Source organism: Xenopus laevis, chromosome 8S, assembly GCF_017654675.1.
Source record: "Xenopus laevis strain J_2021 chromosome 8S, Xenopus_laevis_v10.1, whole genome shotgun sequence".
NCBI lineage: Eukaryota > Metazoa > Chordata > Amphibia > Anura > Pipidae > Xenopus > Xenopus laevis.
The window spans coordinates 21,048,643-21,076,195 of record NC_054386.1 but is presented as its reverse complement, the minus strand read 5'-3'; the positions used below and the strand labels follow the sequence as shown (position 1 = coordinate 21,076,195).

Here is a 27,553-nt window from a genome sequence, read left to right as displayed (position 1 = left end):
TAAATAGAAAATGCACGGTATGTTTTTAATGAGAGGGTGAGTTTCAAGTTTTGGGCAACTTGATTCATAGTTTGTAATAGTAATCTCACCTTTTGTACAGCATGCTTTTGTTCCTGAATGCACTTAGTTTTTCATCATTCCTCCTGTCCAAGTACCATCCAATCACAAATCCAATAGGAACCAGGACATTGACCCAGTGATCTCGCAGAATTCCTGCAAGGTTTACCATGGCAACTGCAAAAAAGTAATTCCAAGAAATAAAAGCTTCCATTAATTTCAGAGTGAGTAATGAAAATGTATATAAACCAAATAAATGATGGTATACTTCAAAGTCAACAACACATTTGTACTTTGTGCTTGCATTATAAATTATAAAATGCATTAAAATTCGTGAGGTTTTTTTTTTTTGTTGTTAAATTTTTCCATACCACTTTGTAGTCAAAATCTGAGTACACCTAATTACTTAAAGGGGAACTCCGGGTTCCAAACCAAAATTTCATAAACAGGACCACATAACACAGAAACCCATAATATACTGATCACAGTTACCTGTTTCTCCAAAAAGTATGAATAAATGCCATTTTCTATGCTGAAATCCAGCTGTTTAACAGTTCTTCTCTTTCTGCATCATTTGAAATCCTGGCAGGGAAGGAGGGACTAAACACTGATGTTACAAATTGTAACAACTTCTGCACAGCTTACAGACAGCATGCAGGAACTACAAAACCCACAATGCATTGCACTATGATGTTCTGTTTGTAGGATGCAGGCTAAGGACAGATGGCTGCTGATACAAAGTAACAGTAGTCAGCCAGCTCAGCAAAGTAATCAGACAGATCAGCAGGAGAGCAGGGGGCTAGGCTTAGGGGACTGTTCCAAACCATAAATATCATGAAAAGTCTGCATAATTGATGAATATTGCAAAGTTGCTTGAAATTATGTTTACTTTTCAAAAAGCTTAAATAATGTTTGTGTGGAGTTCCCCTTTAAAGCAGAGTTACTGATATGTAAAACTGTCCTAGAATCAGTGAACTTCATAAATAGTTCTAGGGGAATCCAGGACTAAAAAACCCTTCTACCAATCTCACCCAGTCTATTGCTTTGGGACTCCCTGGGCAAGGGATTCAGAACCACAGTAGTGAAGTGCTGCAGGCAACATGTAGTTGCTATATGTGTTAAAGCAACTGTACACAGAATTAAAGGTGGCTGCTAGTAACCATAATATATTAAACAAACAAATATCTGATGGGATTGGAGCCACAACAAAAACAGCCAACCCTCCCTTCCAAACCCAGAGGAGCAAAAGCTTTCTTCTGGAACTAAAAAAGTAACGGAAACGTACCAGTGCATTATACTCAACCAGTAAACCCCCGATTCTCTAAAGAATCGTTAATGAAAGAATGGTAACAACAGTGAGGCAGCAAAATGCGATGGGTGCTGATTCACTCGGCATCCCCAGGCAGCAACTGGCGACGCTAATTTGTGGGGATGTAGAGTGAATCTGTGCCTATTGCTTGTTATTACCTATCTGCTATTAGAATTCTTAAATTTTGAGTTTATTGGTAGTAAAGTGTTACTGAAAAATTTCTTTATAAACAACATTTTTTGTGAAAATGTTCTCCTGTCCTTGAATGAGTTCTCCCTGGTGAGCTGTACTTAAAATCTTGACTTTAACATCAGATGAACGCTGCACTCTTGAAAATGCAACATAAAGTTGACCATGACCAAACACAGGCTCAGATAGGTAAATGCCGACTTTATCCAATGTTTGTCCTTGTGATTTGTTGATTGTCATGGCAAATGCAGCCTTAATGGGGAATTGTCGTCGTTTAAGTTTAAAAGGTAATTCCTGGTCAGAACTGGTAAGGTCAATTCTGGGAATCAAAACAGTATCACCGCTATGGGATCCTGTAAGCACTTCTGCCTTGATAACATTTTGTCTCATGCTCTTCACAACCAACCGTGTACCGTTACATAAACCTTGCTTAGTGTTAGGGTAGGGCACACGGCGCGATTTCGCCGCGATTCTGCGCTGGGCGAGTTGTCGCTGCGTTTTTTAAGCCGAAATAGCTTTGCTAACTTTGGCGCTGGCGTCAATGCAAATCGCGGCGAAATCGCTGCGCTAATTCACACGCGGCGATTCTTTTTCTACTGTCGCCCGGAAACGCTCAGCGAGGCAACTTCGGACGACAATAGAAAACGAATCGCCGCGTGTGAATTAGCGCAGCGATTTCGCCGCGATTTGCATTGACGCCAGCGCCAAAGTTAGCAAAGCTATTTCGGCTTAAAAAACGCAGCGACAAATCGCTTAGCGCAGAATCGCGGCGAAATCGCGCCGTGTGCCCCTACCCTTAAGGTTTCTTAACAGCATGACTATTGTTCCTACTTTGAGTATAAGATTGTGTTGTGGTAATCCAGCATTGTTGATAGTGTTTAAATATTCTAATGGGAAGTTAAGTTTCTCACTTTCGTCTTCAGAATCAATACAGTCAGTACTCAGAAAGACACAGCTTTGTCCAGGAAGTAATGCAATCACTTGGTTGTTTATCATGTCAACATCAATATTTTTTGGAGATAATATAGCCCGTTTTGCTAAAAATGGCCACCCACGCAGGTACGCAACCGGTTCCCCTCCTAGAGTGACGCTAGCGCCGCCATTAGACAAACTTGCAAAGGAGTAGCAAGATGGCCGACGCTTATACAGACTTTAGTGGGCGGATGACAAACTCGCAGAGGAGTAGCAAGATGGCCGACGCTTATACAGACTTTAGTGGGCGGATTTGGCAGTGGGCGGATGACAAAGTCGCAGAGGAGTAGCAAGATGGCCGACGCTTATACAGACTTTCGTGCAGGTACGCAACCGGTTCCCCTCCTAGAGTGACGCTAGCGCCGCCATTAGACAAACTTGCAAAGGAGTAGCAAGATGGCCGATGCTTATACAGACTTTAGTGGGCGGATGACAAACTCGCAGAGGAGTAGCAAGATGACCGACGCTTATACAGACTTTAGTGGGCGGATTTGGCAGTGGGCGGATGACAAAGTCGCAGAGGAGTAGCAAGATGGCCGACGCTTATACAGACTTTCGTGCAGGTACGCAACCGGTTCCCCTAGTGTGACGGTGAGCGCATCTGCCTCCCTAGATCCTAACCTTCCAGCGGTCGCCGCCTGAGTGAGCAGGAAAGAAGAGGCGGCGGGAGGCAGAAGGAGACGGTGAGCGCATCTGCCTCCCTAGATCCTAACCTTCCAGCGCATCTGCCTCCCCGATCCTAACCTGTTCTGATCCTAACCTTCCAGCACATCTGCTAATCGAAGGCCGCATCTATGTCTTTCGGCTGAAGTTGCGCGCGCATCTCATAGATCCTAACCGAAGTTGCGTGCGCATCTGCCTCCCCTCCACTCGGGACATAGATAGGCCTTCGGTTAGTATATAGGATTAGATATAGAAGAATTGTGCTTTAAAAAGTAGTGTTTCAGGCTGGTTTATTGAATATTTCTGCAAAAACCCTAATAATCCCTCCCTTCTCTTCCACTTCCTGCTCCCTGAATTCCCAGGCTGTGCAGGGGAGCTGTTTGCTCTCAGCTCACTGTACTGTACGACAGGAACCAATCAGCAGCTAGCAGGACCTGATAGGGAACTGGATCCTGTGTGACTGCAGGGCTGTGATTGGCTGTCCCCCTCCTACTGTGCTTCTGGCAGGGACCATTAGGACACTCCCATCCCTCATTTGAAACACAGACAGGGACCAGAGAACATCTATAGGGAGCTCCAATAAAGGGGCTATTTTTAAAGATAATATTCATTTTCAGCACCATGTAAAAGCAACATCGTATATTACTTATAATTGCCTACAAAACTAGGGTTTTTTCATTTATCCTATATGTCTCCTTTAACATCGCAAACATCTGGAATGGTGCTGGGCAGTGCCCAATTTTCACAATTTAGAACTTCCTACAGTGGACTCATGGAGATAGTTACATAGTTAAATTGGGTTGTATAAAGACAAAGTCCATCAAGTTCAACCCCGCCAAATGAAAACCCAGCATCCATACACACACCCCTCTATACTTTTAATTAAATTCTATATACCCATACCTATACTAACTATAGAGCTTAGTATCACAATAGCCTTTGATATTATGTCTGTCCAAAAAAACATCCAAGCCATTAACTGAATCAGCCATCACAACATCACCCAGCAGTGCATTCCACAATCTCACTGTCCTGACTGTGAAGAACCCCCTATGTTGCTTCAAATGAAGCAATGTTATAAATCAATTATTCCTTAATAACCATTATCACCACCAAAATTCCAACCAACCTTCACAACCCCCAGTACACGTATGCAGCCCTTAGTGTTTCACCAGATACATAAGTGGCTACCCTAATATGTAGCATCTAAATGGCACTGGGTTCCACAGTGCATTTTTGGAGGTGCCCAAATTCCTACCTGCCTGCTCACTTACTGGTAGGAGAGTGGGGGGATTCTATACAGCTTTAGAGGAAACCCCCAACCACTGGGTTTGCTTCATCTATAGTTATAACAGATCTTTCAGCTACAACTTTATTATAGTCTGCGTGTCAATCCCTGTTCACCTTCCAGGATAAATGCAGGTTCTATTTTTAATGGGAACACGGATTGGCGTAAAGGTTTACCTTTATTTATCAACAAACTGGTGGTGTCTAACATACTGCCCCCCCCCAGTGTATTATTCTTGCCTTGTTCCTTAAAGGAGAATTCAACCCTAAACTTAAAAAAAAACCCTACCCTACATAGACCTCCCCCCCCAGCCTAAGGGGGCAAATTCGCCAGCTTCACTCACATCGGCAGGCGAAAATTCGCCAGGACACCGCTAATTCACTAAAATCCAAAGTTGCGTCCAGGGCGCCTGAACGATGGCGAAGTTGCACTAGCGTTAATTCGGAAAGCATAGCGAAGTTGTGCTAGCATTGGCTAATTTGCATACTGTGGAAAGTTAAATTTTAATGGATATATATGTTGCAGCAAATACATTACACTACACAAGCCCAGGGAAGCTTAATAAAAGAAAATAGAGTTGTTATATTGCCCTACACATGAGCCCAGTGTATAGTTTATGTGCCATATGTTAGGAAACGTAGGGGGGGAAGCCGGGTACCCTAAAAAAAAATGTATGATCTTTTGATCACATCACCCTGAAAAATGAAAAGTCTCCAGCTTTTCAAATTTTTTTTGAGGAAGTCCTATCTACTCTATTGCACTTCGCCTGGTCTGAGGTGGTGAAGGCAAGTCTGGCGCAAGAGGGAACGTTCATTAAAGTGGACCTGTCACCTACACATAAAAAACTGCATAATGAAAGTCCTTTTCAATTTAAATATGGAACCCCAAAAAATTTTTTCATTAAAACATCCATACCTGTTAAAAGGTGTTTAAATATCTAAACTATCAATCAAATATTACCTGCCCCGCCTCTATGCCCGTGGCATAGAGGAGGGGCAGTCAATTACTTTCACTTTCCATTCAGCACTTCCTACATGTCACTGCTCTTCCCACATTCCCCCTTCCCTCCTCAGGCTCTATAATTGTGTACGGCACTGCACATGGACATTAGGTCCCTCATTCTGGTTCATATACAAGATTTTGGGGTGATACACAATTTCCCTTAATAACCGTGTCCACAAAATGGCAGCTGCCTGCTTGCTGTGATTGTATAATTCCAAAACAGAAGGAAACAAAATTTAAATAATAAATACAGTGTAAGTAAAGTTTATTTTGCTCAACTAACATGATAGAAAAGAATTTGAAATTATTTCTTAGGGTGACAGGTCCCCTTTAAAATCCTCATCTTAGTGAATTTGAGTAGTTACGTCCATTCGCCAGAGCAAAAATTCGCCTGGCGTTAGACTGTAGCGCTACTACGCACTCTATCTCCTTCGCTAGCATATTTACGACAGCGCCTTTTAGTAAATTGGCAAAGTCCAGAAATTATGTCATTCTGGCGAATTTTCGCTAACGTTAGTCACTTCACCCTTTAGTGAATTTCCCCCTTAGTGTTCCCCCGGGCAAATGCCCTAACGTTTTACTTAGCCCTCGGTGCAGATTCAGGCATCGGAGTTCATGGGCGCCATCTTCTTCTCTTCGGAAATCTTCGGAATGAGACCGGCATATCGGCACATGCGCAGTTGGAGCAAATTTTCTCTTCCGCGACAACTGCGCATGCGCTGAAACTCACGAGAATTGCTGAATCGCCGGTCTCTTTCTGAAGTTTACCGAAGCGGATGAAGATGGCGCCCATGAACTCCAGTGCCTGAATCTGCACCAAGGGGTAAGTAAAACGTTAGGGGCGTTTGTCCGGGGTAACACTTAGGCTGGGGGAGGAGGTAGGGGGGTCTATATAGGGTAGTGGGTATGGTTTTTTTTAAGTTTAGGTTTGAATTCTCCTTTAACCATTAAATTAAAAATCCTTTGTTTTGATAAATTAGATTTATTTCAAGTAAATGTGCATATGCTTATAATACTACATAACCCACCAAGTTAACATGCATCTTGGCCTAATCATCTACAGGACCCCAAGCCTCACACTCTTACCTTTCGGACGAGGACAACAGTTACACCAACCAGCCTACAAGGAAAGACACAGAGGGCAGCGGACGCTACCAACACTTTAAAGCCTGGGGAGGAGTTATATGTAATTACCCACGTGAAAGGAAAAGCTAGCTAAGATGCTTAAAATATTACTATATCTTAGATACCTTTAAGCGCGTAAGAAGCGTTTTGGGAAGTAATACTGGAATATTTGTTACGTTTTAATCAATTTGTATTGGACCCTCTTTCCACCTGGAATGGATTATTCCTCTTGCGTTCCCCGGTCATGCGCACAAGGAAGATGGCGCCGGTTTCAGGCTGAGCGGAGCTGTTTGTTGTTGGCATAGTTAGTACTTCACATTGGGTTACCGGAAGGGCTGATGGGTTCGTATGTAGGTGCGAAAGCGAGCTAGTGGACGTCTTATCGGTGTGAAAGGTAAAATGTTGGTGGCTTTCATCATATGTCATTTGAAGTAACACTATTGCAGTTTAGCGGAAGAAACTGAGTGAAAGGAACGGGAGCAGCAGGCGCTTAGTGAAGCGGGACAGTGCGACATGTGCGGAGAACTTAGTTACAATTAAAGGGGCGGTTCACCTTTAATTTAACTTTTAGTATATTATAGAATGGCTAATTCTTAGCAACTTTTCATTTTTAAATTATTTGCCTTCTTCTGACTCTTTCCCGCTTTCAAATAGGGGTCGCTGACCCCATCTAAAAACAGTTTTTGTTATTGTTGCTTTTCGTTATTCATCTTTCTACTTAGGCCCTCTCCTATTCATATCCCAGCCTCTCCTTCGAAACTGACTGGTTGCTAGGTTAATTTGGACCCTAGCAACCAGATTGCTGAAACTGCAAACTGGAGAGCTGCAGAATAAAAAGCCTAATAACTCAAAAACCATAAATAATAAAAAATGAAAACCAATGACAAATCGACCCAGAATATCACTCTCCACATCATACTAGGGAGCAGATTTATTCGAAGGTAAAGGGGCTAACGCTAGCATCAATTCGCCAGCGTTACTACTTTCAGGGACTTAGCCGATTAACGGGCGCAGGAGTGGCTTCGCTAGCGAAGGAAATAGACGCTAGCGGTGATTCGTACTCTGACTCCAGGCGATTTTTCGCTCTGTTGAATGGACGTTACTCTGCAAATTCACTAAAATGCGGATTTTACTGAACGTTACCTCTTTCGCCAGACTTGCCTTCGCCACCTCTGACCAGGCGAAGTGCAATGGAGTGCATAGATCCTCTTCAATCATATTGCATCATATTTTTGGAGTGGAAAAACTTCTAAGTCCAAAAAACGCTGGGGTCTTTTCCTTTTTTTCAGGGTGATAGGCTGCAAAAGTTTTTACAAATGTTTTTTGTGTAACCGGTTTCCCCCATACATTTTATAACATTATTTTACACTGGGCTTTTGTGTAGGGCATTATAACAAGTCAAATGACTTTATTAGGGTTCCCTTTTCATGTGTAGTTATCAGTGTAAATGTAATGTATTAGATGCAGCATGTAACATAAAGAATAAAGACGTCCATTCAACTTTAAATTTCCCGCCGTATGCAAATTAGCCTGACCTCTAGCAAAGTTACGCTAGGCAGAATTGACCGCTAGCTTTTCTTTGCTTTAATCTGCTTGCATTGCCGAAGTAACGGCAGCAAAAATTCACCAGTGTCCCATGCCCACGATGAAACTTTGCATTTTAGTAAATTAGCATTGTCTGAGCTAATGTTTGCATGGCGAAGGTTTTGCGATGGGTCTGAAGCCGTAGCTGGTGAATTTTCGCCCACGAGTAAATGTGCCCCTAGAAGTTAACTTAAAGGTGAACAACCCCAGTTGGCTGCTTCTGAAAGTTTAGTGAAGGGCTTTACAGAAAACCCCATGGTAGTGCAATGGAGTTGCTTTGCTCATAATCGACCAATCTCAAACTGAAGATCTACCAGTACCTTTTGGGCACCTCTGATTTAGCGAAATGGGTGGTTTGCGCTTTCCAATTGAGATCGGTGTAGGTACAGGTTGGTATTGATTGGTCGAAGAAATAACAGAGACTTGTGCTGAGAAATGAAGCAGATGGATTGTAAAGGATTTCTGTGAAATGTGTTACCTAGTCCTCCGTGTAGTGCTTTACTAAAGGAACACAAATTTGGACGCCCTATGGAGCAACTAAAGACTAGAGGGTCTCACGATTACCCCAGACACCCCAGTTTGTTTCCTCAAAGTTTGCAAAGCAACAATGGGCTTTCTGGCTACATTTCAGGGCCCATTTGAAGGGCAGGCCCCACAATCCCCTGCTAGTTATGCGCATGTCCTGTTTAATGCAGTATGTTCTCATCCTTTAAGAAGATAGTGTAGAATAAAATTGAGTTTTTATTGAAACAAATGTGCACACTGTACTACTGTACTTCATAAATATTTATCGTTATATGTAACGGCTTATCACCACATATAACGATACATTTTTTTATGTATTCTAAATAGATCTGTAACATCTGCAAAAATGACATCCATCATTAAGCTGACTACCCTGGTCGGCGCCCAGGAGGAATCTGCAGTTTGTTATCTTCTTCAGGTTGATGAATTCCGGTTTCTCTTGGACTGTGGCTGGGATGAGAATTTCTCAATGGATATCATCGACTCTGTAAAAAAGTATGCATAATACATATAAATAATTAGGCTCCCCCCCCCCCAAAAAGGAGGTCAAAGCAGTGACTGGGGATTAGTTACTGCCTGAGAACTTGTAGGGTAACTGTTTCTTAAAGGGGACCTGTCATCCAAAAAAAAATTACAAATCCTATTTCATCACATTAGTCAAAATAGCAAAATAAACTTTAATTACACTGTATAAATTATTTGAATCCTTTTTCCTTCGGTCTGGGAATTCATAATTACAGCAAGCAGGCAGGAGCCATTTTGTGGACACTTATTAAGACAAGCCTTGTATCATCTCAGAATCTTGTTTGTGCACCAGAATGTGGGGACCTGATGTCCATCCTCATGCACTGGTTACATAATTAAATGGTAACGAGAGAGGGGGAATGTGGGGTGTGCAGTAAAATGTAGTAAGTGCAGAATGGAAAGTGAAAGTAATTGCCTGCCCAGCCTCTATGCCTAAGGCATAGAGGAGGGTCAGTCAATATTTGATTGACAGCTGAGATTTTTAAATGAGTTTACAACAGCTATGAATACTTTAATAAAAAAAAATTGGATTTCATATTTAATTTGAAAGGACTTTTATTATACAATTTTTTTATGTCTGGGTGACTGGTCCGCTTTAAGTGTGTGTACACACACACACACACACACACACACACACACACACACACACACACACACACACACACACACACACACACATACTAGTGTGTCCACACACACACATACTAGTGTGTCCACACACACACATACTAGTGTGTCCACACACACACACACACACACACACACACACACACACACACACATACTAGTGTGTCCATATATGAATATTTGTATTTAAACCTAAAATGTCTGAAAAATGGTGCTTCCAAATAACTTCATATCCCATTAATTTGCAGGTATGTCCACCAGGTGGACGCTGTCCTCCTATCACATCCTGACCCATTACACCTAGGTGCTCTGCCCTATGCTGTTGGAAAGCTGGGGTTAAACTGTGCAATATATGCTACTATTCCAGTGTATAAGATGGGTCAGATGTTTATGTATGACTTATATCAGGTATGTATCAATCTGTTTGCACTTATTAATATGCCATTAAGTTTACACACTAACACAAATCTCTTTTGTTTCAGTCTCGTCACAACACTGAGGACTTCAGTCTCTTCTCTCTTGATGATGTTGATTGTGCATTTGATAAAATCCAGCAATTAAAATATAACCAAATTGTGCATTTGAAAGGTATGTGTAAACGGTGGGACTCTGTTAAGCATTCATTTACATATCGCATTGGTGTTACTCAGGTGTGAGTTGATGGTGACAGCGTCCCTGATTTGCTACAGCAGTTCCACTGAAATAAATAAATGTTGGATGTAACCCTTATTTGTTAAAGGTCACCTGTTGGCCGAAAATATTATCCCCAACCAAAGGTGCAGGCTAGGGGCAAAGAAATGTAATAAACACAAGTTGATTATAAGTTTAGTCAAATTCACTGGTCTCAAAAAAACTTGACTCACTTTTTTAATTTGTCCTGCCATCCCTAGGACACCTGCCCTGGGAGGGATCCCCCAGTGTGAGTGTGCCTGTTGTGTAGAGTGCATGCAAATAATGAGCTTCTGACATCACATGCATGCACATAATGAGCAAGTTGCACATTCACTCATTATGCTCATGTATGTGCCCCAACTTGGCTGCCTGAACCAGGAGTTCCATCCCAATGTGGGTGTACTAGTGCTGGAGGGGGGAAAAGTTTAAAGAGGAAAAAAAACTACAGTAACCCCCAATCGGAGTGCAGACTCTATTAGCCCACACCTTTGGTTGGAGAAAATGTTTTTTTCATAGTGAAAATGGTGACCACAGCTTTTAATAATCACTCTGTTTAAAATGAGGGCTACCAGGAAAATGCATTTTCTAGGGCCCCTTGAATCCAGATCTGTGACTGTTATGGGATATCAAATGTGAATAAAACTAATGCTTTGACCTGTTTTAATGTTTCCGTTTAGCAATTCTATTAAAAAATCACATATGACTAAATAAAGTAAAACACCATTGTCTCTGCCTCAATATTTATTCTACAGGAAAGGGTCATGGTTTATCAATCACTCCTTTACCAGCTGGTCACATGATAGGTGGCACCATATGGAAAATTGTGAAAGATGGAGAGGAAGAAATTGTGTATGCAGTCGACTTCAATCACAAGAGGGAGATGTACGTTTCTTCTATTTGTATCAGGGCTTTGTGTGACCTTGTGGGAATAACCTATCTCAAGAATAAATATTGGAAGTACAAAATAAAATGTACATATTTACATTTTTCTACATTATCAATTGGCAGGTTTCAATGCCTGATTTACAGAAGTTATCAAGTTGTGTATTGGGAGTTTTAGTTTAGCATCCCCAGAGGGCAGTGTTTCTATTAGTGATAAATTGGATAATGAAACTGGCAAGTGATCTGAATTCTATTTCATATACTGCACATTGTTACGTTTAATGTTTTGTTCTCAGACATTTGAATGGCTGCTCCTTGGAAATGATCAACAGGCCATCTCTACTTATAACAGACAGTTTTAATGCTACCTACGTGCAGCCAAGAAGAAAGCAGAGGGATGAACAACTGCTAAGTGTGTATCTGATAATCTTTTTTGCATATGTTATTTAAAATGTGATGGTCCTTGTTGACTAACTCTCTATGCTTTTTAGCAAATGTATTGGAAACTCTGCGAGGAGATGGGAATGTGCTTATTGCTGTAGACACAGCAGGCAGAGTGCTTGAACTTGCGCAGCTTCTTGATCAGATTTGGAGGACCAAAGATGCTGGGCTAGGTGTTTACTCTTTGGCTCTCCTGAATAATGTCAGCTATAATGTGGTGGAGTTCTCAAAATCACAGGTTTGTGGAAAAAACTAAAACACCCAACAGCAAAAAATCCACTCTTACTTTATTGCCCATCACAAACCTTTTGGTTATTTTGCAGGTGGAATGGATGAGTGATAAGCTTATGAGGTGTTTTGAAGACAAGAGAAACAACCCTTTTCAGTTTCGTCACCTCACCTTGTGTCATGGCTATTCTGACCTTGCTCGTGTCCCAAGTCCAAAAGTAGTTCTTGCAAGCCAGCCTGATCTTGAATGTGGATTTTCAAGAGAGCTCTTCATTCAGTGGTGTCAAGATCCCAAAAACTCTGTTATTCTCACCTACAGAACTACTCCAGGAACTCTTGCTCGCTTTCTAATTGATCACCCCTCAGAGCGAATCATTGACATAGAGGTGAGTCATGGATTTAGCTTTAGAACAGTAACATGCATCTAAATTTAAAAGTATTAGAACACAACGTAAGTTTGTGTTTATTGTGGTTGGTTGCTGTGTATGCTTAGAGTAGGGGGTCCACAACCTGTTTTTTTTTTTTGTTTTGTTTTTTACCCATAAGCCTCATTCAAATGTTAATTGAGTTGAGGAGCTACCCAAGTATGAAAAAAGTCCTTTGGCTGCCAAATTAGTGCTGTGATTGGCTATTTGGTATACCTATGAGGACTGGCAGCCTACAGGAGGCTCTGTTTGGCCATAAACGAAACCAAAACTTGCCTCCAAGAAAGGAATTAAAAAATAAGCACCTGCTTTGAGCCACTGGGAGCAACATCCAAGGGGTGGTGAGCATCATGTTGCTCGCGAGCTATTGACTGGGGACCACTGGCTTAGAGAGTGGCCAAGATGTGATTAGGATGCAAAATGTTGGCGTTAACCATCATCCCGACTCTTAAAAAGGTTTGGACAGTGATGTAGTATATATAAATCTTCCTGTTTTGCACCCAGGTAGAAGTTTTTCTAAGTGTGTGCTCAAGCATATATATATATATATATATATATATATATATATATATATATATATATATATATATATATATATTTCTCTGTGGTCTTAGGGGGACACAGGGACCGATGGGGTTAAGCTCCATCCTCCGGAGGCAGGACACTTGAATAATAATTAATTAAGTGGGTGTGTCTAGGGGCTTAACCCCGCACACTGTGCCATATCATTCAGTTTTTTAAGTGTCCTTGCTTCCGGGAGGATGGACCTCACACAGAGGAGTGAATACTACGGTCAGCTTTGCTGACACCCGGGGTGATACCTGAAACAGGATTACTTGTTTCTTTGCTGTTAGCCCCCAACGCTAAGGACGCCACCGGGGTCAAACTCCTAGCCATGAGGCTATAACGACCACCCAGATTCATTCCTACATTTCTGTCAAGAATGGAGAAGGTCTGGCCGGTGTGACACGTGAGTTATCTGCTTACCGGCATAGTGGCTATTGTGGCACCCTGTCTGGTCGATTAGTGGCTGGTAACACTCCTATTCATTAGGACTGGAGTGATCCTCTCCCTCCCCTCTTCCCGTGAGTCTGCTTCGCTCGGTATTACTGAGCTGGACAGAGTGGGCACGCAAAGCATTCAGCTTTCCTACCTCGCAGTAACTGGGAGAACATAGTGAGCACAAGTTATTTCGCTCAGTCGGGAGGAGCACAGGCTGAAGCGCATGGGTTTTTTCCTCCATAGCCGGTCATTATGCGCCATCTTGTTTTTTTTGCGCGCCCGGTGGAACGCAAAGTGCGTTCCAGCAGCCATTTTGACTGCATTACAGTGGGTTAAGACGCGACGGATGAAGCGAACGGTCCTGCAGCATGCATAACTATTGTAGCAGCCTACAAACCAGTGGGAACTACCGACTATAGGTTTTATCCCACACACTTGCCTATCTAGCTGAGCGACCTAGGTTCAACATGGCAGAAGGTAGGCAACGGGGATTATTCACAAGGGCGGGGGGAAAAGCCCCCACAACAGCACTGGTAAAATATTTTGCCTGCACTAAGTGCAAAGCTAAACTACCAGCTGGCCAGAGTGAGTCGCTCTGTGGTACCTGTTCCACTGAGCAGGGTCAGTCAAACTCCCCAGGTGGTGACCATCCCTTACCTCCAGTCCTCACAGAAAGTATTCAAGAGGGTACATCCCAAGGAATAAGAGAATGCCCGTCAGCTGAGCCACCAGCTCCCTTATGGGCAATTCAATTGTCTCAGTCCCTTGCGTCCTTGCAAGGGTTGCCATCTATTGCAGATAACCTGGGGAGTGCCCTAGAAAAATTTACTGACAAGAGGAGTGTTAAATGTAAACGCCTAGATCAGTGATCCCCAACCAGTAGCTCGTGAGCAACATGTTGCTCTCCAACCCCTTGGATGTTGCTCCCAGTGGCCTCAAAGCAGGTAATTATTTTTTAAATTCCTGGTTTGGAGACAAGTTTTGGTTGTATAAAAACCAGTTGTAATGCCAAACAGAGTCTCCTATAGGCTGTCAGTCCTCATAGGGGCTACCAAATAGCCAATCACAGTCCTTATTTGGCTCCCCATGAACTATTTTCATGCTAGTGTTGCTCCCCACCTCCTTTTACTTCTGAATGTTGCTCACGGGTTCAAAAGGTTGGGGATCCCTGGCCTAGATGATTCTAGATGTGATACTGTTACACACTCACCATCTGAGGGGTCGTCAATAGACCAAGCTTCATCGCAGTCTGAAGGCGAAATTCCCCTGTCAGAGGCTTCATCTGACGATGAAGAGGAAAACCGAGAAAAAGAACGAGATATACAGCACGACGTTGACGTTACCCCTGAAGGGTATTTCGGTGACGCCCTACCTGGACGATCTCTTAATCAAAGCAAGGTCAGAGCAGAAGGCCATGGAGGACTTACAGCAGGCATCCCAGCTTCTGCAGAGTTTTGGCTGGACCATCAACTGGTCGAAATCCAACATACGCCCCAGCAAACAAATTACATTTCTGGGCCTCCACTTCAATACTACCATGCAGATAGTATCCCTTCCACAGGACAAGCAGATCAAGATCAGGAGTCAAGTTCAATCACTACTCTCCAACCAAAGACCTACAATTCACAAAGCAAATACATTTACGTCCTCTACAAGTCAACATTCTTGCTACGTGGAATGGAAGCTCACTGACGCAACCTCTGTTTCTGTCTCAATCGACAACCGAAGCTCTCCAATGGTGGTTACAACCACACAACTTGGCAACGGGGCAATCACGGGCAACCCCGGAATGGAATGTGATAGCCACAGACGCCAGTCTACAAGGCTGGGGAGCAACATGGGACAACCTGTCCGTACAAGGTCGATGGTCTCTAGAGGAATCCAAACTGCCAATAAACATTCTCGAACTCAGAGCCGTAAAGCTAAGTTTACTACAATGGACACAGTCACTACAACAAAAGCCAGTTCGAATACAGAGCGACAACGCCACCACAGTGGCATACATAAATCGGCAGGGCGGAACCCGCAGCAAAAAGGCGCTAGCGGAAGCCAGACAAATTCTGAGCTGGGCAGAGAACAACTCAGTGAGACTTTCATGCACATACCCGGAATAACCAAGACGAAAGCGGATTTTCTCAGTCGGAACCAGTTGGATCCAGGGGAATGGGAACTCCATCCCGAGGTATTCAAGAAGCTCGTAGACCACTGGGGATTACTACAAATAGATCTGATGGCGTCCAGAGTCAACCGGAAGATGCCAAGCTTCTTCGCACGGTACAGAGACAATATGGCAACAGGAGTGGATGCAATGACACAGAGGTGGCGCTTCGATCTAGCATATGTGTTTCCACCTCTTCCCATGCTACCTCGAGTTCTAAAAAAGATAAGACAATCTCACATCACAGTAATTGTAGTGGCGCCATTCTGGCCTCGGAGGACTTGGTTCTTCGATCTTCAAGAACTGTCAGTCGCACAACCGATCAGACTCGAAGCCAGACCAGATCTTCTACTACAGGGTCCAATAGCCCATCACAATCCCGGCCTGTTCGCTTTGACGGGATGGCTGTTGAGGCATCCATTTGGCGGAGCCAAGGACTAGCTGAAGACGTCATTCCAACAATGATGAGGGCACGCAAGCTGTCATCATCCAAATCCTATCACAGGGTGTGGCGTTCCTATTTCAACTGGTGTAAGGAGTCACGATTCCCTCCACTAGAACTGAACATTCCACGAGTTCTATCGTTCCTTCAACGGGGTCTGCAACTAGGCCTTAACTTAAGTTCACTAAAAGTCCATGTGTCGGCGCTGTCCATTCTTCTACAACATCGGTTAGCAATGGAAGATAAAATACATACATTTCTTCAAGGAGTAGCACACATAGTTCCTCCATTCCAACCACCAGTTGCGGGATGGGACCTAAATTTTGTTCTCGAAGCTCTGCTTGATCCACCCTTTGAGCCACTAAGCTTGATTTCAGACATATGGCTTACTTGGAAGGTAGTATTTTTAATGGCAATTTCATCAACCAGAAGAGTTTCCGAGTTGAGTGCACTTTCATGTGATCCTGCGTTTCTGGTCTTTCACAAGGATAAGGCAGTACTATGTACCGTTCCATCTTTCCTACCCAAAGTTGTATCTTCCTTCCACGTGAATCAGGAAATTGTTGTGCCATCCCTCTGTCCTAACCCTAAGAATGTAAAGGAACGCCGACTACACAATCTGGATGTAGTTAGATCACTTAAGTGGTACTTAGAACGATCAAAACCTTTCCGTCGTTCTAATTCTCTGTTCGTTCTTCCATCTGGACCCTGCAGAGGGCAGGCCGCACCAAAGACATCCATCGCAAGGTGGATCAGAGAGACAATCAGACAAGCTTATCTTTCCAAGGGAAGAACACCACCAGAAGGGATCCGAGCTCATTCCACAAGGGCAATGGGAGCCTCCTGGGCGTGGCGCAACTCTGCCTCATTGGAGCAGATCTGCAAAGCTGCTACCTGGTCATCAGTACATACTTTTACCAAATTCTATAAAGTTGACACATTTTCCTCAGCAGAGGCATCTCTGGGGCGAAAGGTGTTACAATCAGTACTAAAATAAAGGAATAATTGATCTAGCTCGTTCCCACCCTGCTGTTATGGGGCTGCTTTGTTAAGTCCCCATCGGTCCCTGTGTCCCCCTAAGACCACAGAGAAAACGGGATTTTTTAATACTTACCGTTAAATCCGTTTCTCTGTAGTCGAAAGGGGGACACAGGGCTTCCCGCCCATCGGACGAGCTGTTGATCTTTTGGTCAGGCCAGAATAGTTCCTGGCTTAGCATTCTGCCTGTTAACATATGGTTTTGTTACATGGTTAAAGGTTATTATCGTTAGCAAGTCTATCTTTGGACAAACTGAATGATATGGCACAGTGTGCGGGGTTAAGCCCCTAGACACACCCACTTAATTAATTATTATTCAAGTGTCCTGCCTCCGGAGGATGGAGCTTAACCCCATCGGTCCCTGTGTCCCCCTTTCGACTACAGAGAAATGGATTTAACGGTAAGTATTAAAAAATCCCGTTATCTCCATCCAAAAAACAAGATACATTGTAACAGTGTAATCTTCAACAAAATAGATAATGAAAACAGCTTGCATTGTAGATATAGCAAGTATACTTTGTATCAAATTATACACAGATTAGTTAAAAAAAACACTTGGTTCATGCTGTTACTAATCAATCTCTGAATGGTGTTGAGGGTCTAACATATGATCTATCTCCTCTATTACTGAATCAATTAAAAAAAAAAATACATAGAAATACACAACCACCATGCTCGAATCCCATAAGCTTTGTTAATGGTAACGGATTACTCCCCTATCCAGGTAAGTGGAACATGCGTATGCCATCCAATCATGTGTCAAAACCCATCATAGCCCAGGAGTACATACTGTATATGAGGAAATATGTGAGCTAATGTTGAAGTGTATACATATACAAAATATTAATGCAGTGATATAATTAAAAACAATAACGTGTTTCAACAATATTAATGTGCATGATATCTTATATGTACCATGTGAACCCTCCCTCAGTTCATCAAAATATGAAATGTACCTCCCCTAAGGCATATATCAACCCCCTTGTTTTAATGCAATACTGAAATAGACAATCAAATTAAAAAAAGAGAAAAAATAGACAATAAAAGCATATAATGTAAAAAATAAAGTAAAGAGTCTCTATCCACGTTGTGTAGCCTTAGTAAAATGTATCATGTTTCCTGCAGGCAGCCGCACTCGGATCCGGATTTCTTGAATGTGGGTGCTGGTTCAAATATTATGTATAATTTTCACATAGAGCCGCACACCATTTTCTTCTTTGTGAATCAAATAATATTTATTTGCATAGATTTGTGTTCCAACGTTTCGGCCCTCTTTAGGGCCTTGATAGAGATATATCTATATATTCCGATATCGTTAATAAATATAGATATGAAAATATATGCAAACATACTAGGGAAAAGAATTAAAAAGTACTTACCGTATATTATCCATGAAGATCAAACTGGTTTTGTACCTAGAAGAGAGGCAAAAGATAACATTGCTAAAACAATTTCGATAATCCATTATGCACGTAAATTACAACTCCCCACTTGTTTGCTAACCATGGATGCGGAAAAAGCATTTGATAGAATCTCATGGCCTTTTTTAGAGAAGACATTAACAACCTTTGGGATAAAAAACAAAATGAAGGAGAGGATATTGGCCTTGTATGATTCACCGTCTGCGAAAATTAAAATCAATGGCATATTATCACAAAGTGTACAGATATTTAATGGGACGAGACAAGGATGCCCACTTTCTCCAACACTATTCTTATTAGTTATGGAAACCCTACTATCACATATAAGGAACAATCTGGATATAAGCGGGATAAAGATTGAGGGTAACGAATATAAAAGTGCTGCATTTGCGGATGACCTGTTAATGTATATAACTAAACCTTTAATAACTTTCCCAAACTTAATGAAATTGTTGAAAACCTTTGGAGACTATTCCAATTTTAAGATAAACTATACCAAATCAGAGATATTAAACATCAACCTAGAAGGTAAAATAATACAACAGATTAAACAAAACTTCCCATTTAAATGGGCAAGGGACTCAATAAAATACCTGGGAGTGAAGTTGAGTGGAGAATTAGATAGAGCATATGTAGATAACTTTATTCCTCTATTAGACACCTTGCAACATACAATAGACAATTGGAAAAATATTAAAATATCCTGGTTTGGCAGAATCCAAGCTTTAAAAATGGTATTAATGCCAAAAGCATTGTATCTACTTCAGGTACTTCCGGTAGAAATACCTAACGCCTTTTTCTCATCAATCAAATCTATGTTTTCCAGATTTATCTGGAATGGCAGGAAACCGAGGTTAAAATATAACTTATTAACTGCCCCTAAGGAAAAGGGGGGATTGAAAGTACCGGACCCATATATGTATTACGTTGCTATCCATTTGGTAAGGATATTAGGATGGACAAGGAAGAGTGGGGAAAAAAAGGATTGGTGTGTATTAGAACAAAGTTGGGGAAATTTCCCACTAGAATGCGCATTATGGGAAGACTGGGGAGGAAAGATTAAGCTGACACAGGATCCGCATACATTAATTACTGCGACCCTTAAAACATGGCACAAAAACAAGCAGGGCCTGAAACTGACAGAGACACCATACATTCTGCAGCCATTAATAGGTAATCGGACTTTCCCTCCGAGTTTGGAAAAGGGAGCTTTTGAGAGATGGGGGAGAAAAGATGCAAATTTGACTAGAATGGGTGAATTTATTAGGTCCGGAAAAGCGATCTCACTTCCTGAAATACAAGAACGGTGGGGTTTTCATTTGGGAGACCAGTGGAGATATAACCAACTAGTACACTATATCAGTAAGCTAGATAAGTACAACTGGGATAGATCCCTTACCCAATGGGAACAGCTTTTGGAGATGGATAGGGAGGTTGGAAAACCCCTAGCAAAAATTTATAATTTATTAATAACCCGAGAAAATCATAATCTTTCTTTACTTGGTCGAGAATGGGAGAAGGAATTAGGAGTTATAGCTACAGAGTTAGAGTGGGACAAGATACTCAAATATAACAATAAGATGACAAAGGTCTCAAAAACACAAGAAGCAATATACAAGTTGATAACTAAGTGGCACTATACCCCTAGCAAAATCAATAAAATGTTCCCACAATCATCGGATTTATGTTGGAGATGCAAAAAATCGGTTGGGAATCATATACATATTTGGGTTACGTGCCCCCTACTGGATGCTTTCTGGAATCAAATATTAGAAACTATTTATAGCATTACAGGGATAAGAATCCAGAGGGAAGACAGTATGTTGATTTTGTTATATATAAATAAAGAAAAGCAAACAATGCTAGAAGACCCTCTTACTTTCCACTTAATCCAGACGGCAAAATCACTAATCCCGAGGAATTGGAAGTCTGAACTCCCTCCGTCGTATGAGGAATGGATGAGAGCTGTAAGAGAAACAAGTTTATTAGAGGAGCTAACATATATATCGCAGAACAATAGTAAAAAATACTGGAAAATATGGTCACCCTGGCACAATTATTTGAAGGATTTCTTTTTATGCTAAGGAAAGAATAAACGACAATTGATAGTTGTATGAGATTGATTAAGCACTACATGAATAATATGTTTAGAAATATCCAATGTATAAAGTATATGTGTAGATACATGTAAGGGTAACCACATCACCCTTTATTCTCTTTTTTTTTTTTTTTTTTTTTTTTTTTTATTATTTTCTCCCCCTTAATTTCTTCCCCTTTTTTTGTTTTGTATCCCCGTTAGAAAACTGAAAATAAAGAAATTTTAAAAAAAGATATATAGATATATAGATAGATATATAGATATAGATATAGATAGATATAGATAGATATATATCTCTATCCATATATATATCCACCCAATAACAGAAGAAAGTGTACTTATAAGTAATGTAATTGGTTAGAAAGTTATTTGAAACCGGTAATGGCCCAAAATGTACTTGATGTGTGCAGTGACAGTCAGCTGTAAGTTAAACTGAGGAAGGATCTTGAATCCGAAACATGTTGTGTATATTTCAATAAAAGGATAACTATTTTATAAGCAATTGGTTCTCCAGAGTACCCTTATCTACAATTTGTGAATTTGGTCTGGCGGTACTTAACTCTGAATGTTGAACCTACTACACTACCAGTGACTGAGGATCCTATCACTTGCTTAATCCGTATAGCTGTAAGTCAAAACCTGAAGTGACTGCAGAGAACAGTAGTGCCTTCAATTTTGATTAAAAGTATTGAACATTTTTAATGTGTAATGGAAATTTGCTTAGAATTGTGTGCTCTTTAATTTTTGTTAGACATGTTGTTTTTTGTTTTCCTCAAATAGCTGAGAAAACGTGTAAAGCTTGAAGGGAAGGAGCTTGAAGAGTACGTGGAGAAGGAGAAACTGAAAAAAGAAGCTGCTAAAAAACTGGAGCAATCCAAAGAGTAATTGTTGTTGTTTTTTTTAATAGTGTGTCAAGTTCTTTCTGTCCTTTAAAACTAAAGTTGTAGTTTGTTCTCTGTCCTGTGTCGATTATGATCTCTTAAATATACCCATATGCATTCTTTCAGGGCAGACCTGGATTCTAGTGATGATAGCGATGTGGAGGAGGATATTGATCAGATCACATCCCACAAAGCCAAACATGACCTGATGATGAAAAATGAGGGCAGCAGAAAAGGCAGCTTCTTCAAACAGGCAAAGAAGTCTTATCCTATGTTCCCTGCACCAGAAGAGAGAATTAAATGGGACGAATATGGTGAAATTATAAAGTACGGGTTGTTTTTTTTTTTTTTTCTTTTTGTGAAGAAATGTTGCTTATTTTCAGGACTTGCTTTCTGAGCTAGTAAAGTTCCGCATCACTTCACCCTTGCATTTTTGTGCAGGTTATGCACTTTTACTTACCATTGTGCCATTGCTTTTATTATTCTGTTGAATCCTGAAAAAGTGGTGGGAATTAGGCCCTGGATTCAATGCATCCCTACTAATATAAACATATTGTATTTCCCTCTGTTTTAACATAGACCTGAGGATTTCCTAGTACCTGAGTTGCAAGTAACAGAGGATGAAAAGACTAAGCTAGAGTCGGGTTTGACAAATGGAGACGAGCCAATGGACCAAGACCTGTCTGATGTTCCAACCAAATGTGTTTCAACAACAGAATCAATGGAAATCAAGTTAGTGACAATAAAGCTTGACAATATGACTGTAATGTTTATTTTTTATATTGCTTAGCCAGTTCTGGGACTCACTTGAAGTCTAATAAGATATCTTGATATTTTTGTTTACCAAGGAAGAATTTTATTTGCAATACTAGTATTGATAAAGCCTATTAAAGTTTTTCGCATGAGAATATTTTTTTTTCTTTTGTGCACTGCTGTTACTGTTTGCATGTAGTGCTGTGCAATGTATATATTTAAAATCAATGATATTTTCATTTTTAGCATGGAAATCTTTGATATTAAACTTTTACTTCTCCTTTAACAGGGCAAGAGTAACATATATTGACTACGAAGGACGTTCAGATGGTGACTCCATAAAAAAGATCATTAACCAAATGAAGCCAAGACAGTTGATTATTGTGCACGGCCCTCCAGATGCAACTCAGGATCTTGCTGAGGCTTGTAGAGCATTCGGAGGCAAAGATATCAAAGTTTATACTCCAAAACTGCATGAGACTGTAGATGCAACAAGTGAAACACACATTTACCAAGTGAGCATGAACAAAAGATTATTCATTTTTATCTTATGCTGTGTTGAAATAATATTCCTTTAAATAGGAAACTGTAAATGTCTACATTTTGTTAGTCTTTTTGTCATTATTCTTTATCAATGTGTCTGAATTAAAGGGGACCTGTCACCCAGCCATAAAAAGCCGGGATTCTTCAGAACTCTGTTATCAACTGTGTATTCTGGGCTTGAATTTCTGCCCCCATGGCTACACATCATCTTGCTTATATAAACTAGTTGTTTTTCTAAAGCAATCACCCTAGTTTTGCGAGTGCAGGGCAACAGTATGTTATATTGTCTTTCCTTTAAAACACTTTAATTGTTTTGTGTTACTGTTCCTTTAAATAGTTTTTACAGAATAGGTAAAGTTTATTTTTCTTGACAAACACAGTAAAAGGAATTTGGATTAATTTCTTGGGGTGATAGGTCCCCTTTAAACATTTATATAAAGAAGAGTAGGCAGGAATTGTGCATATGATAATATGATAGACTGTACATCTCATGACTTTTGTAGTAGTAGGTTAAGTGTGTAACTACAAATCTTTGGTTCTTTTGTTCAGGTAAGGCTGAAAGATTCCTTGGTTAGCTCCCTTAAGTTTTGCAAAGCCAAAGACACAGAGTTGGCATGGATTGATGGGGTACTGGATATGAGAGTATCAAAAGTAGACACTGGGGTCATATTAGAAGAAGGGGAGTTAAAGGATGAAGGTGAAGATATGGAAATGCAAGTTGATACTCAAGTTATGGATGCCAGCACAATAGCCCAGCAAAAAGTCATTAAAAGCCTGTTTGGAGATGATGACAAGGAGTTTTCAGAAGAAAGTGAGATCATCCCAACATTGGAGCCATTGCCCAGCAATGAGGTTTGCAATATAATAATAATTCTCTATATGCAAGTGGACAAATGACACAATACAGTTATTAATATCGATCATAATGATTGATATGTTATTTATGCAATCTTCCATAATGTAACAGTGATGAAAATTGTTCAGCTATGGGATTTATTATCTGGAATGCTTGGATCCCAAAAGGGACGCCATATAAGATGACCTGTAATTCAGAGCTTTCTGTGTATCGAGTATCTGGATATTAGATGCCATACCTGTTTGTCTTTTGGCTTAGGTCTGCTACATCAGAGCGGTAGCAAGTAGTATGCAGCATGCAAGTTATTTTGCTCTCAGCAGCGTGGATTTAGGGTTTCATGAAAAACTGTGGAATGGAGTTGGCTCTTTCCATGGGTGCTCTGCACCGCAGTTGGTGGTTTATCATGTACTACTATTTATGGGGTAGCTCACCTTTAAGTAAACTTTTAATATATGATATAATGGCCTGTTTTAAAAAAATTCAATAATCCTGAAGAAAGTATGTATATTTTAATTATTTGCCTATTGGCTTTAGATGGTTAGCGACCCTGGCAGCCAAAAAATGTTTGCTTTGAGGCTACAATTTTATTATTTACTTATTACTTAGCATTGTTCTCCTGTTCCACTGTCTGATTCATATAACTGGTTGCTAGGGTAAATTGAATGAAGGTCCTAGCAACCAGATACCTGCTAATACTCCAAACTGAAGAGCTTCTGAATAAGATAGATTATTTTAAAAAAATGTAGACCAGTTGCAGATTGGATCAGAATGTAACTGTCTACATCTTACTAAATACTTAATTTAAAAATTAACTTTCCTCAGCAAAAAAGTGCCATGCTCATTTAATATAAAAATGGTTTTAATGAACAGGAGTTATTTTAGTTTGTTTATTAAAATGATTTATTTAGAGTTTTATTTAGTTCAATAGTTCTAGAGCATAAGGCATAGGTTTCCATACTATAGTGCTCAGCCTGAAGAGCATTTCAAATTTGATTTTGGGAGAATATCTGTATGCTGTGCTGGAAAAATCTGAAAGCCTTGGGTGAGATTAGGGATGAAAACGTATTTAGTGGGTTAGATATTTTTGTAAATATGGATTGCTTATGCACCAATGTCATTGTACATTATAGGGTGATAATACCCAGTATCAGCACTGAGTAGTATCGCCTATACAAACTTTTTTGGGGGGGATTTGAACTATTTTCAGTGCTGGAACAATATAAATAAAGTTTCACAAGTGTTTAATACAATTATGATAAAACTCTCCTTCTGTTTTAAGCCAGTTAAGCCTGAAATTTAATTAAGCTGTTCATCAAAATAATTACAAACATGAATCATTTGTGCCCTTGTTGTGGCTTTATGTAATACTGTTCACAGGTCCCAGGACACCAGTCAGTTTTCATGAATGAACCACGACTCTCCGATTTCAAGCAAGTTCTTTTGCGGGAAGGGATTCAGGCTGAATTTGTTGGTGGTGTGCTAGTGTGCAACAATATGGTAGCTGTCAGAAGGGTGAGTCCAGAACCTGACCACTTTCCTCATGTCCTGAAAATTCCTTCGTTTTTCAACCCAAGCTCAGAAGTGATTTTCTTCCCTGTCTTCCCTATAAGTATTGCTTGCAGTTGATGCACTTCGTTTTAATTTTTTTTTATTTGGTAAATGTTGCATGTCAAGATAACAAAAAAAATATAAACTGTAAAAGTACAGCATATGTAGACAAGTATTTGATTCTATATGATTGATATAAGAAAATCGAAATTAGGGATGCACCGAAACCAGGATTCGGTTTGGGATTCGGCCTTTTTCAGCAGGATTAGGCCGAATACTTCTGCCCGGCGGAAACCTGATCCTAAACCTAATTTGCATATGTATACTAGGGATTGGAGGAAAATAGTGTTACTTTTTGTCACAAAACAAGGAAGTTAAAAATGGTTTCCCCCTTCCCACACCTAATTTGCATATGCAAATCAGGATTTGGTTCGGTATTCGGCCAAATAGGGGGTTGGGTCGAATCCAAAAGAGTGGATTCTGTGCATCATCCCTAATCTAAATGTTTACTATTATTGAGCATTGCTGTATAACCAATTCTCTGAATTTTATTTTGCAGACGGAAACAGGTCGGATTGGATTAGAAGGATGCCTTTGTGAGGACTTTTTTAAAATAAGAGAACTTTTATATGAACAATATGCCATTGTGTGAAGAATGTTTGTTTACAGGGACATGCCATGTGAAAATTGCTTCTGGACTTTTTTTTCTTTTATATATTTTTTAACCTGGAAAATGCATAGAAAGCAAACAGTTTTTTCAAGCCTTACCGAGGAGCATTTCTTCATTAAGTTCTGAAAAGGCATTTATGATCACTTTTCCTTCCTGGAGGATCAAACTAGATTATTTATTCTAGAGATTCCAGTGCACTACCTTAACAAACAATGCTGCCATACTTCAATCCTCAAAGGCCTTGTGTTGGTCTAACAGTGTATCCACAAACAATTAAAAATGAGGAGCGCATTCCATACAGAGAATCACTGCTGCAAGGTGTTTATTGCTGACTGCTAACAATAGTCTCTCCTCATTTTTTAATCATGTAACTAGATTATTTGACCGTAAATAACATGAACATAAACAAGTCTAAGTAGTGAAGGGTATGAGTAAAGTCCTACTACTATTGGTTCTGGCTAGAACTGCATTCTCTGATCCTGCCGCACCATGTTTTGCCAGTTAAGATGTAGCATTGTGAAGAAGTTGATAAAAGTGAAGCACAACAATCCTACAAATGGTGGTAGTACAACTAAAGGTGGCCATACACGGGCCGATAAAAGCTGCCGACCGACTGAGTCGGCAGCTTATTGGCCCGTGTATGGGGGCCCCCGACGGGCTTCCCCGATCGAGATCTGGCCGAAAGTCGGCCAGATCTCGATCGGATGGGGTTAAAAATCCCGTCGGATCGCGGCCGCATCTGTTCGTTGATGCGGACCCGCGATCCGACCGCCCGTTTGGCGAACGCTAGGATCCGATCGTTGGGCCCTAGGGCCCACGATCGGATCAGCCCGATATTGCCCACCTCAAGGTGGGCATATCGGAGGGAGATCCGCTCGTTTGGCGACATCGCCAAACGAGCGGATCTATCCGTGTATGGCCACCTTAAATCAGACTTGGACGAGCAACCTGTAGATTCTGCAAATGGTAAGATAGACAGAAACAATTTTTGTTGGGCCTCTATTTAACTGAAAATACCAGGGCCTGGTTTGAGTCGGAGTACACACTTTGGGTAAATAAGTACACGGGCACTTAAATGTAAAGTCAATTAATGATTAAGCCAGTTTTTCATGTTTCTTTACTGTCACTTTAAAATAATATTTGCTTATTAGAGTTACTTATAGGTTATGTTGATCGTTTTTTGCTGATAGCTCCTAAACCTGACTGTCCCTTCTTAACTGGTCAGTTTCTATTGTTAATAGACTACTGCTGCACAAATTTGCATCCTCATAGGGGAATATTGGGGTAAGAAAGGTAATGTAAAAGCATCAGGCAAATACTTTTATGGCAAAATTATAAATAGCATTGAAAGACAATGTTATGATAGATATAAAAAAATATTTCCTGTTTTTTTTTTTTACAGTACAATATAAGGTATTTTGTCTTTTGTGGCCGAATAAACAATACTTTGCTTTCTTACTTAACATCAACCTACCATAATGCAGATTTTTTTTGTATTTTAATAATGGTCATCAGCTTTCTAGCTTAAAGGAACAGTACTTGAACAAGAAGAAAGGCGGAACTCCAGTTAAAAAATGGTCCAATGACCAAAAATCGCCTCACGGGTTTCGCGTACACCTCCCTTAATC

General features: G+C 40.6%; 2 protein-coding genes across 4 annotated transcripts in view; one reads left to right on the top strand and one right to left on the bottom strand.

Annotated features, from left to right (window-relative positions):
- Positions 1–6,870, bottom strand: part of ndufb1.S (NADH:ubiquinone oxidoreductase subunit B1 S homeolog) — a 10,123-nt gene extending 3,253 nt beyond the window's left edge. The window contains exons 1-2 of one of the 2 annotated variants that reach the window (XM_018232418.2): positions 6,731–6,870; positions 90–234 (exon numbers count right to left, since the gene is read on the bottom strand). In XM_018232418.2, the coding sequence (XP_018087907.1) occupies positions 90–229 (140 nt within the window). In that variant the 5' untranslated portion in view covers positions 230–234; positions 6,731–6,870. Of the gene's footprint in view, positions 1–89; positions 235–6,566; positions 6,656–6,730 lie in introns of those variants that run through there. The other variant, XM_018232417.2, reaches the window with a different exon arrangement.
- Positions 6,859–27,388, top strand: cpsf2.S (cleavage and polyadenylation specific factor 2 S homeolog). Of its 2 annotated transcripts, NM_001087654.1 has the most exon segments (16): positions 6,887–6,999; positions 9,042–9,209; positions 10,115–10,274; positions 10,349–10,454; positions 11,291–11,420; positions 11,717–11,832; positions 11,912–12,099; positions 12,185–12,475; positions 21,455–21,555; positions 21,682–21,882; positions 22,135–22,287; positions 22,598–22,823; positions 23,401–23,703; positions 25,085–25,219; positions 25,815–26,183; positions 26,875–27,388. In NM_001087654.1, coding segments are annotated over 14 exon segments (2,352 nt in total). In that variant the 5' UTR covers positions 6,887–6,999; positions 9,042–9,060; the 3' UTR covers positions 25,908–26,183; positions 26,875–27,388.
- Positions 27,389–27,553: the final 165 nt, after the last annotated feature.